This window comes from Moschus berezovskii, chromosome 20, assembly GCF_049115385.1.
Source record: "Moschus berezovskii isolate FMDL1 chromosome 20, NW_MosBer_1.0, whole genome shotgun sequence".
NCBI classification, from domain to species: domain Eukaryota; kingdom Metazoa; phylum Chordata; class Mammalia; order Artiodactyla; family Moschidae; genus Moschus; species Moschus berezovskii.
Window position 1 is genome coordinate 41,517,576 of NC_142479.1, and position 12,426 is coordinate 41,530,001.

At 39.3% G+C, this 12,426-nt stretch overlaps 1 protein-coding gene across 2 annotated transcripts in view; it reads right to left on the minus strand.

Moving 5' to 3' along the window:
* Nucleotides 1-10,382, minus strand: part of LOC129543825 (myosin-8) — a 29,387-nt gene extending 19,005 nt beyond the window's left edge. The window contains exons 1-13 of one of the 2 annotated variants that reach the window (XM_055407180.2): nt 10,313-10,382; nt 8,564-8,802; nt 7,405-7,548; nt 7,164-7,320; nt 5,028-5,055; nt 4,820-4,928; nt 4,635-4,727; nt 4,441-4,504; nt 3,554-3,652; nt 3,359-3,462; nt 3,064-3,202; nt 1,849-1,967; nt 1,622-1,771 (exon numbers count right to left, since the gene is read on the minus strand). In XM_055407180.2, the coding sequence (XP_055263155.2) occupies nt 1,622-1,771; nt 1,849-1,967; nt 3,064-3,202; nt 3,359-3,462; nt 3,554-3,652; nt 4,441-4,504; nt 4,635-4,727; nt 4,820-4,928; nt 5,028-5,055; nt 7,164-7,320; nt 7,405-7,548; nt 8,564-8,773 (1,416 nt within the window). In that variant the 5' untranslated portion in view covers nt 8,774-8,802; nt 10,313-10,382. The remainder of the gene's footprint in view (nt 1-1,621; nt 1,772-1,848; nt 1,968-3,063; nt 3,203-3,358; nt 3,463-3,553; nt 3,653-4,440; nt 4,505-4,634; nt 4,728-4,819; nt 4,929-5,027; nt 5,056-7,163; nt 7,321-7,404; nt 7,549-8,563; nt 8,803-10,312) is intronic. The other variant, XM_055407171.2, reaches the window with a different exon arrangement.
* Between the last annotated feature and the right edge of the window lie 2,044 nt (nt 10,383-12,426).

The following is a 12,426-nucleotide window of genomic DNA, read 5'->3' on the forward strand; positions in this document are numbered from 1 at the left end:
AATTTGAACTGATTATTGTTTATTCAGAAACCCCAGGAAAGAAAGGATCATTTTTGACATGAACCCTTTTTGTGATTTCTGGGCATTGTTTAAAGCTGTCAGCCACACAGCAAGAGTTCTGGTAGAATCGACCTCCTTCCCCTTCTAAGATTGCCTGGGCAATAATGTGCATTAAAAGTACAACAAAAGTACAATCCAGTGAGTAATGGGTTCAGATTTAAGGGTGAAAGTAATTTATTGCTAAGCCTCACCGTTTTACCACCCCCACTCTCTAATTCCAGGTGAAGTTCACATTTTCACTTTTGGCTGTCACTTTATTAAGGAAAGCTTTTCTTTAAGACTTTTAGTTGACGTACAAAGTTAAATTAATAGGTTAATTTCTCTTCATATCAAACATTTGGTAAATTCTTATTGTCAGATCTGTGAAAGTTCGGACCTCGTGTGGTCTAGCATTGAAGATCTGATGAAGTCTTTATAGTAATCTTCATTACTTTATAGACACCTTCATTTTTATAGATGATGAAGCTAGTGACCCAGAGAGGAAATGGTGGGTGTCAGAGTAACCTGGAAGAGGAAAGACTATGAACGGTCACTCTGCTTCTCCTTTTAGCTCCCTTTTCCTCCATGGGAAGGAAGGAGCCTGTGTATGGACCAAACACTACAGATCCAGGTTCCTATCTTGGCTTTGCCTTACATGGCTGGAGGATATTTAGCAAGTGTGCTGATATTTTTGCATCTGTTCCTCCACATTGGGCTTTCCTGGTAGCTCAGACGGTAAAGCGTCTGCCTACAATGCGGGAGACCCGGGTTCTATCCCTGGGTCTGAAAGATCCCCTGGAGAAGGAAATAGCAACCCACTCCAGTACTCTTGCCATGGACCAAGGAGCCTGGTAGGCTACAGTCCATGGGGTCGCAAAGAGTCGGACATGACTAAGTGACTTTCAACAACATGCAACTCCTTCTTGGGTTATTGTGAAGATTAAAGTGAAGTTGCTCAGTCGTGTCTGACTCTTTGCAACCCCATAGACTGTAGCCTACCAGGCTCCTTGGTCCATGGGATTTTCCAGGCAATAGTACTGGAGTGGATTGCTATTTCCTTCTCCAGGGGATCTTCCCAACCCAGGGCTCGAACCCGGGTCTCCCACATTGTAGACAGACGCTTTACCATCTGAGCCAGTGAAGATTAAATGAAGTAACAATTTGAAGTACTTAGTGGAGTGCTAGAAATACAGACTTCTCGATCAAGTTTGGCCATTATTATTACTATTACTATTATCCTGTTACCTCCTAGATATTTTGTCCTAGGTACCATGTTGGAGAAAGCAATGTAGACACTACAAATGTAAATGAATAATACCTAGCATGCTGCTGCTGCTCAGTCACTTCACTCATGTCCAGCTCTTTGTGACCTCATAGACCATAACCTGCCAGGTTCCTCTGTGCGTGGGATTTTCGAAGCAGGAATACTGGAGTGGGTTGCCATGCCCTCCTCCAGGGGATCTTCCTGACCCATGGATTGAACCCATATCTCCTGCATTTCAGGTGAATTCTTTATCGCTGAGCCACTGGAGAATACCCAATATATCAAAACCTACTTTTTATTAATCTGAAGATAACTCACATCAAAGATCTCAAAGCCAGCGATGTCCAAGACCCCGATGAAGTACTGCCTGGGCTGCTTGGTGTCCAGCTGCTGGTTGATGCGGGTGACCATCCACAGGAACATCTTCTCATAGACGGCTTTGGCAAGAGCACCCACTGCATTGTACACCTTCATGGACAGAGTAATGTTTGTTGGCACTATTAAAGGCCTGGGAAGTGTGTGACTCATTCAGGTTGTGTACTTACCTGCTGCACCGTCTGGCCTTTGGTGACATATTCATTGCCAACCTTGACCCTGGGGTAGCAGAGAGCTTTGAGCAGGTCAGCAGAGTTAAGACTCTGGAGATAGGCAGCCTTGTCAGCCACTGCAGAGACACAATTCAAGAAATGTTGTTTAATGGCAGATATTTCTTTAAGATAGTCTTTCCATTTTCATCCAATCCATTTTCATTATTATTTAAATAAAAAACTTTAATTCTGTAGAAGGTCAGGCAAGGCTTTCTGTACATTAGAGCATGTACTTGCTAATAAATGATCAATCAGTTACACTGGCCTTCGGTGATTTGTTGCAAGCAGCTTTTGAGTCATTTAGCAAAATCAAACGTAAGTCCAATGTTTATAGAAATACTTTACGTAAGACAAAAGCCAGAGTCCCTGCTCTTAGGTATGGTTGAAAGGTGACATGAATACACCTTATCTCAATTTTGCTCTTCCCAACTTACCATCAATGACCAGTTTCTTTATCTGAAAATGTGGGAACTAAATTTCAATGCATGATTTCTACCTCGTCCCCTTCTGAAATGTTGCCAATGACTATGATGTGAATGAGGGAGAGAGAATGTTGGACTGGGATGGTCAGGAAAGGCTTCAAAGGAGCAGAAAACTGTAGCTTCCATGGTGGTTTCTGTAATTTCCGTATTCCTTCCATAGAGTATATGATTTTTCTTTCTCAGTTTCTTTTTATCTTACGTGATGCCTAGATTGTCTGCAGGTTTACATGTAGGCAACGCACACGCACACACACACACACGCATGCGCACTCAAATGTCTAGGGATATCCTCCACCCCCAGCTCTGTGTTTGGGCAGACACTGTATCCCCCTGCTAGGTTTACCCAGTTAGTGCTGAAACACACTGATATGCCACGTTATCCTGTATACCTTCTTGTCAATTCTAAGGCAAAGTAAGCATATGGTTCTGTCTTATTCTCTCTCTGATCTGTGCTTTTTAAATACATACTTATAAGTGGCTATTAGGGTTCATTTTAATTTTTTGGTGTGTATAGAAATGACGGAGATATGGAGATGCTAAGAGGAAAGGGGGTGAGGACGGAGTGCAATATGTGTAATGTGTGCATGCCCTTCAAAAATTTAGTTGCAAAGGAGATGTGGGTTTAGAAGAGCTTTTTATTTTTTCTTGTCGTATTTTCTGTCTTAAAGCCAGTTGGGGGTTCATTTGGTACCTTCAGTGCCATCTGGCTCTGCTTGCTCCTCACGCTGCTTTTGCTTGAATTTCATGTTCCCATAATGCATTACTGCCCCTGTGAGCTTGTAGATGGACACTTTCTCCTCAGGAGTAAAGCCCAGGATGTCTATGGCGCTCTGTCAGGAGAAATGAAAGGACAAAGGTTAGGGCAGAAGATATTAACATATTTTGGTGAATTTGCACTATATTCTAAGGGAACCACACTTACAGTATGGTTGTTATTATCATTCCCATGCATAATAGATTTTTTAAAAAGTGAGTGTATGTCTTACATCAGTGGCCATCAGCTCTTCTTGGTCATCAATGCTAGGGACTGTGATCTCCCCTTGACTGACAAAGGCGTAATCATATGGGTTGGTGGTGATCAGGAGCATTTCTGGGTACATAGAGTTTAGGATGTATGTTTCACATTAAAAGTAGTTAACAAAAATATTAACCTTTGTCTGTGAATTTAGGTTCATTCTTACCAATCAGATCTGGCTTCTTATTGGAAGTGATCTGATAAAAAATATGGTAGCTTCTTTCTGCCTTCAACTGGAAAGTAACTCTAGACTTTTCTAGAAGATCTGGAAAGAGGGGGAAATAGACATCGAATTAGAAAAAATATCAATGTTCCTGAGATAGTAAATGAACCACAATGTCTTTGGCTAAAATTGGGGATATTACAATAGGCTTCATTGAGATTTCAACTTGATGACTGATCCTGTTGGTACTGCATGTAAGAATTCCAAATACATATGGCAATTACCCAAGGTTCTCAGCATTTAAAAGTAAAGAGTGAAGTATGCATGCTCTAGTAACAAATTAGCTTTTCATATGGATAACTTGTGACCTTTGTCTTATAATTGATCTTTAATATCCCCTCCTTCTTCTGCTCCCCTTAGATTCTTTGGTGAGGGATTACCTTGGAAACATCTACCAAAGCTCAGATCAAGAGCAAATCACAGAATGCTTGCCAGCCTGGCTCCATCAGTCCTGCACGACCAAGTGATAGTTGGCAGGCTCTGCTCCCCTGGCCCTCTGCTACCTCTCACCCTGCCATCTGCCAAGGGATGGGCCCTTTTCTGAGAATTTGACTACCTGTGGAAATGTGACCAGTTAGTGTGAAATGCATGTTTAGCAAATGTTAGACACTCTATTTGAAGCAATAAATGTGAATCCTTCTGCAAAACAAAAAAAAAGAGCCATCAGTCTGAAACTGAGGTAAGCAGAGCACACAGAGATTGTGGAGAATTATGGCATTAGCTCATTATCAGCACTGGCTGCCAGCTCAGTGCTCACCATGTGTTGAAAATATCCCTGCAAATGACATCCCTGGTCTATCTGTTTGAGTTTCAATGGTTGTCTTACTCACATGTTTCAATATCAGCAGAAGCCAGTTTCCCTGTGGTCCCGAAGTGGATCCTGATGAATTTACCCTTGCAAGAGAAAAAGATGATGTTACATACAAAAAAGCACATGAATAAGAAGAGACTGAAATTACGACTGAGACATGCCTTTGTGGGCATTGAAGGCCTGAGAAAGCCCTTCTGTGACCCAGAGACTCACAAAGCGAGAGGAGTTGTCATTCCTCACGGTCTTGGCATTGCCAAAGGCCTCCAGCAGGGGATTGGCACTGATGATCTGATCCTCGAGAGTCCCCTGCAGAGAAACACAAGAGCAGAAACACAGGGAAGCCCGTGGCTTCCTGACTGCCCTGCCCATCATGGTTCTCACATGCCCATCAGACCCACCTGCATTTTGCCAGGTTCCTCCTTCTTCTTCTCCCCAGTGACTGCAATTGTTGCAAAGTACTGGATGACACGCTTTGTGTTCACAGTCTTTCCTGCCCCAGATTCTCCGCTATCAAATAAAAACCAGAGAAGAGATCAGAACTACAGCTCACATTGTCAACATCTAAGACAATCACCACCAATCAGAGAAGAAGGAAAAATCACATACGTGATCAGGATGGACTGGTTCTCACGATCTGTGAAAGAGAAATCAAGACCATCGTTTTTAAAAATAGTGCACATTAACTATGAAGATTATTGACTCTGTTCAGATTAAATACAGTTTATTCTTTTTAACATTTTGAAGATATTGACTGTGATTTTGGCTTTGTGTGTAGCTCCCAGACAGTACTTGCCTCTTGGAGTAAAATTTGTGAAAATGAGAGGCAAAGAATCATCTGTTTATTCTGGTATTTTATTAATTTAAAAACTTATGGGCAATTTCAGACCTATACAAAGGTAGAGACAATACTGTTAAAAGCTCCTGTGTACCTATGTATACAGCGTTTCAATAGTTACTATATGGCCAATTTTATATAATCTATATTCCCATCCCAAGCTCAGTTATTTAAAAAAAAATTACAGGCATCACATACTTTCATCTGTAGCTATTTCAGTAAGAATCAGAATTCTGAAATTTCATTTAACAGATAAAGAAAGTAACCCAGGGAGGAATAAGTGATTTTTCTGATAGTTACATCACTTGTTAAGATATTTTGGTCTTCTTGACTTCTGGTTTATATATTTTTCTGCTGTCTGGCCTCCTCCCAGTTCTTGATATTAACTTGACTGCTGGTAATACTAAAAAAGGAAGAGATCTGGAATTGTATTAATAACTGTCGCCGTTCATTTCCTTTTATTTCTCTCTTTTATACACATTTCTAAGTAATGCAAAAACTGTCACTCTGTATGACTGATATGTTGGATTTATACCAGTTTTCTGATTTTTTAAATTTTTAATTCTGTACTGATAGATTCTAGAGCATTCTCAAATCTAAAAAAACCTATTCAGAAAAATATATACAAGATGGATACGACTTAGATGTGCATATAGACTTCAGAGAAATTTAAATCTCTGTTTAGGGAAGTAGAGACAGATTTTGAAACATATTCAGATTGATTTATTTTTCCAATAGAAGAAAAATCATGAAAGATGATGTCACAAAGTGGGAACATAGATAAGAAAACAATATTTTAGTCTCTAACCTGGTCAGATGCTACAGTTTGGCATGGTTTTGTATAAAAATCATGTTTGGAGATAAGTAATCTTGAATTTGGAGTAGCCCCAAAACCTGGGGGAGCGGGGACCTTGGTAGAGGTGGTAGTATACCTACCAGTGTAAATGCAACTGCTGCATGTTAAAACCTCTGGAATGAGCCTGAATTTGGATAATTTCTGGAAGGTAGCTAGGTTCTGTTGACAACCAAAGAACAGTTTACTCGCATGAAATCCTTATAGAATTGCTGGCCAGTTTGTAATGCAAGATTCGTATTTTATCCCTTTCTCTTCTCCTTTAAAAGACAGTTTAAAAACAGCGCAACAAAACAGACAAAGAAACCAAAATGGAACAAAATCTTCTCCAGTTTCTAATATCTCATGGAACAACAAGAAACTCAGGAATTTAGAATATTTCCAAAGGCAATACATTTGGTGTATGCTGATAAAAGGTTTCACTGCTATATTTGGGCCTGCAATTTGTATCAAAGCTGTTTGTTTATGTTTTGATAAGACAGGAGCAACAGACTTTGATATAAATTTTAAAAAAATGTTTTCAAAGAAAGATGGATTTCTGTTTTCTTCCATTCTGATAGGAAAATGCTTCAAAATCTTTGGGAGGGAAGTTCTTTCTTTCCTCGTGTTCTATCTCAAACGCTGGCAGTGTTAGCTGTATCTGTTAAAGATAAAGGAATTCACAACGCTTTCCAGCTATGGCTGGTATTTTCCTTGATTGCTGTGGTTGTGAATATACTAAAAAATATATATGAACTTTTTTCCCTCTCCAAATCAGAAAGTAAAAAATATGGAAAAGCAACATATAGGTAGGTCTGCTAATTGTTTCAACTAGGCTTCCAGTTACTAGCTGGGTTAGCTTGGGCAGGTCAGTGAACTCAGTGACTAGCTTCATTTTACTCATCTGTAGAGTGGCTGTGGGGAAGATTATGTGATGTTGCAGCACTGAAAGTTTCTTGAAAACAGTGAATCCCTGTGTGGCTGCAATGTATTATTGTAATCAAAGCCCAAAGTCTGTTTGTTCATTCAAGATTCTGTTTCTACATTTCTGTAAATAGATGCATTGCTCACTCACCAGTCAGCATGAACTGATAGGCGTTGTCGGAGATGGAGAAAATGTGAGGCGGGGCCTCCTGGCGCTTTTTGCCCCTGTAGGCCGCCACCACCTCGGGGTTGTACACCGGCAGCCACTTGTAGGGGTTGACGGTGACGCAGAAGAGGCCTGAGTAGGTCTGAGAAAATCAGAACATTCAACATGTGGGATTTGATTCTACTTGGAGAGATAGATGAAATAAAGGAGGTTGAAGGGTGCTCACGTAGATCATCCAGGCTGCATAACGCTCTTTGAGGTTGTACAGCACTCCCGGCTCGTGCAGGTGGGTCATCATGGCCATGTCCTCAATCTTGTCATATTTGGGAGGGTTCATGGGGAAGACTTGGTCTTCTCTGACAGTGAGAGTCTGGCAAGTAAAGAGAGTCAAGTTTGTATTAATGGTTGGAGGTAGGATTCATGTGTATCTGCTTTGGTTATAAGACTACGATTGTGGGCACTTTCCATTATATTATTCAGTGTCCTTTAAATAAAAGCACAAAAATGTATTCATCTTAGAGTTTGATGGTAAAAAAAAATAAATCTGTTTCCTGTGATGAGCTAGAATACGTCCTACTCTTTAAAATATACTTTTTTCCTCCCACATTTTCACGTCCCAGGTTTATTTTATCAGTTTATATCATTTTCCTTCAATGGGTTTAATTTTTTACTTCTCCTTGCCATTTATTATAAGAAACTTCAATTTGGGAGGAAGAGTCCCTTGGACTGCAAGGAGATCCAACCAGTCCATTCTAAAGATCAGTCCTGGGTGTTCATTGGAAGGACTGATGCTAAAGTTGAAACTCCAGTACTCTGGCCACCTCATGCGAAGAGTTGAGTCACTGGAAAAGACTCTGATGCTGGGAAGGATTGGGGGCAGGAGGAGAAGGGGACGACAGAGAATGAAATGACTGGATGGCATCACTGACTCGATGGCGGTGAGTCTGAGTGAACTCCGGGAGTTGGTGATGGACAGGGAGGCCTGGCGTGCTGTGATTCATGGGGTTGCAAAGAGTCGGACATGACTGACCGACTGAACTGAACTGAACTGAATGGGAAGATTAATACATTATTTACCTAAGTATATAATAATTCTTTTGATAAAAACTAGTTTTTATTTCTCCCAGGTTTGGAGATTTAGACTGGGAAGTGAGTAATTGAAGGGAGATGCTGGAGGCCAACTAGTGGCTTAAAGTTCTTTTGATGGTTGGGAAAGGGAGAAGTGAGAATTTCTTTTACCTTCCAAATCTGATGTCTGTTAATGGACTGGAAGGGTGTCTGGATTGGCAATAGACTTGGAAATTGTGAACAAGGAAGGCTTCAACTTGAAGTGAGGAGATGGAGAAATAAAACGGGAAGGATTTTCTCCTTATGTTTTTACTTACTGCTCCACGTTCTGTCTTTACAGTTACTTTCCCCCCTTCCTTGCTTTGTATGATGCTCTTCACATATGATTCCTTGGGCTCTGCCACAAAGACTGATGTTTTAGCATCAAAGGGCTTATTTTGGGCTTCAATCCGCTCCTTTTCTGATTTTCGAAGGTAGGGAGCGGCTTCGCCAAAAACAGCCATCTCAGCGTCTGAACTCGCACTCATGGTTGCGATTTATTTAGAGAGAATTCTGCCTTGGGGAAAGAATGGGAGAGAGGAAAAAGAGAAATCAGAAGTTATATACATGTGAGAAAAAAATTTGAAATGAGAGATCTATTGAGGTTCCATCCCCAGCCTGGACTGTAATTGTTCTTCCAACCTGTGTTGACCAGCGTTCTATTAAATATTAATAACACTAGCACAGAGCTGGTTTGGAATGAGACTGCAATTTGAGGCTTCATTTTTAGGGCTTTGAAAATTTCCTTCCCAGATGGCATGTCTTGATCCTCAGGGCTAGGGCACCTACAGCTGAGTGAGAATGGAATCCTTGCTTGTTTTAATCTCTAAACTCTAATAATATCTATAGCTAAGACTGTTGTTGATGGATTGTTTTATAGCAACTGTCATTCTTTAATCCTCAGATGCATAATGTTTGCATCTGCCATTTGCTGGGATGATCACAGAGTTAGGAGGGAAAGTTTGTCTTGTGCAAATGAAAGTTGATATCTTCCAAGCTACCCAAAACATTTTTGCCTTTTAGATGCCCCCCCCTTTTTTCTTTCTCTTGTAAGCCAAATAATTCTTTTTAACATCCACTTTGTGTTAAACATCTCTTGGTGGGTCATTAACCTCATAAGAAATCGTTATCACTCTAGGGTTTTTTTTTAATATATCATTTGGCTTGTTACCAGGAGACTTAGCATTGCCTTAATTTCAGAATCTCTTTTAACATTCTCCTTTTGGCATGAAGGATTTGAACTGTCAGTTAACAGATCTAAGCACAGGGGAATGAGAGCTTCAGCATGAAGGTGTTTCATCATGCATAAATTCCACAGGCTTCTTTTCTCTTCATCCAGAAAAACAAAAGACAAAAATGTAAGAGTTTATCACATGCATACGAGCCATTGTCCTCTGTTGATAGATATGTGTCTCAGCATTGGCTCATTACTTTGATTGGGTCTTTTCTTTACTCTCAGGCAGTGAATTACTTGGGGGAAGGACCAGAATCTCTCCTTCTATTTTAAAGTGTGATAGATAGCACTCTGTGGTGTAATTCTTGTGATTTTTTAAAAAACAAACTAACAAATCTTTCTAAAAACTACAGTGAATCATGAAAAAGTAGCTAAAATATTATGGTTTTAAGAAGATGTTCATTTCTGTTTACATGTTTTAGATTAAGAATTTTTTACAGGTATTTAAAAAATCCTGGTAAAACACCCAAGTATTCAATGCTTGTCAGTAGAAGGAGGTTGGCATGGAGTAGTCCATTGCCCCGGACAGTTGTTAAGTGCAGCTGAGAACTCACTGTCAAGATTCATTCTTTCCCAATTGGTCCTTTAATTGTGGAACTCAGATGAGGGTGGTCTCTGAGAATAAGACATTTGGAAGAAGTGATTTCCCAGCATTTATAAGCAGACATTTGGAAGCACAACATATTTACATAACTGCAAAATATAAGGAAATGGTGTACAATGAAGAGCTGTCCCCAGCTTTGTTAGGCTACATCCCTTCTGTCATCAATAAATGAATAAAGTGGAGTCTTACCTCTGGATTCCAGATGAAGATGCAGGTTCAGGAGCATCTAAAACTGTAAAGCAATGAGTTTCTTTTTAGTGAAGCTCTGAAATTCCAGTAAGATAGTTACACAATTAAAACTTGCCTGGTCTAAATTGCAGAATTAAATAAATTCCAGTAAGATAGTTACAGAATTAAAACCTGCTGTGGCTTTAGGAAAATAAGTCAGAGCAGGGAGGAACACTTTCTTGCTAAGAGATGGGCCGTGGAATAAGCTGTTTCTGTCCCCTGGAGCCCTGCAGGTCCCAAGGCCCCCATTCACTTACCTCTGGGTCCTCAGTGGAGATGTAGCAGGAGAGCTCATCGTGCTTATATAGGAGCTGGTGTGCTGATCCTGCAGCTTGCTCCTCTTTGTTAGGGCAAGACATTTGGCAGCATGAACCCTCAGAATAATTTGTTCTGACATTTGTCATGTTTGGATATAATTAGAAGTATTCATATCATTTTGAGTATGTGAACCAATCTCCTATAAATAATGTGACAGGGACCAATCTGCCGGCAGAGAATGCTTTCTAGTGTGCTGGGAAGGTAATCTTTGACAGTGCCTGGTGGGGCCTCAAAGTAAGTTCCTAGGAGCTATATTTGATTTGGCAAACTCTCACACATGCCTGTGGTAACCCAATGATCACAGCCTCAGCGAGCATTGCTTTTAGGGTCCTAACCACGTTTTCCTTCTTTGTTACCATAGGAACCCCCACCTCCTTCACTACCTTGGGTCACTGCCAAGGCTCACCCTTGGAGTCTGGTCTTGGGCAGCAAGGCCAAGGTGAGAGAAGATTCTATACTGAGTCCCTACCATTAAGTCAGTGCTCATCCACCCAACATTGAAAAAAATATTATTTATTAGAAAATAATATGTATTTCTTTTGGTAAAAATATGGATAAGCAAAGAGAAAAAAATGTCTGTAATCTCATTATGCAGAGGTAAGATAAGTTATAGACATATACGTTTGATTATAGTATGTACACATATATGGCACATATTTGTTTTACAATCTACTTAAAAAATTATATCATAGATAATTTTCATACCACCAATGAAATTTACACTCTTTAAACAAATTATATTAACATTCTTCTAAAATTAGAATCTTCTTTTTTTAATGGTTAGAGATATTGAAGTATACTTTATATATAGCAAAATTCACTTTCTAGGTGATAGTTATGAGCTTTTTTGCTACTATTTTTAAAAAATTTTAAACTTTACAATACAATTGACTTCTTTTGTTCTATGAGTTTTTCATGTGCACTGTTTCTTGTAATCACTACCATTGACAGGATGCAGTTTCTACTTTTCTTTTTTCCCAGTTGGAAGATTTATATTTTCCTAGAAGATTGCCCATTCCATGTGAGTTTTTATAGATTTTTTGGACATTTTTTGTGCATATCTTTTTATAGTTAAAAAAAAAACTCTTGTGTAGTCATCTATTCCTTTTTATTTTTTAATGTATTTTGATTTTGTTCTTTTTATTTTAAATCATATTTGCCAAAGTTTTGTCTTTGTGTTTGCTCTTTTTAATTTAGATTTACCAAATAAGTTTTCTTCTATTTTATTATTTTCTGCTTTTAATCTTCTTCATTCTTTTAGTTCTTTAGGTTTATTTTATTCATGTGTATCTAGCATCTTGAACTGAAAGCTTACTTCATTTATTTTCATTCTTTCTTATGATCTTGCATGTTATTTATGGTTATAAAATTTTCTTTGGTTACTACTTTGGCTGAATCCCAGGGGTTGATATGCATTATAGTACCCTTGTACGATTGTTATTTTAAAGTTTCTATTTCTATTTCAGCTCTCAATTTATCTTAAGTGTGGTTTTCTTTTTTTTAATTTCCAGATGTATAAATCTGGGCTTTGTGGGGGAGGATTCTCTTTTAGCTGCTGGTTCTTTCTCGTGTGTGTGTGTGTGTGTGTGTACACATGCAGTTTACTTCTTAGTAGATCCAATAGGAATGAGGGACCTCGTGTGTCTGTATTTGTGTTTGTGTGTGTACGTAATAAAACAGTTCAGGTAGCATCCAGATCAGAACTCCTAGGCAAAACCTGATACGCTTTTTGTCTCTATAGTTTTGCCTTTTCTAGA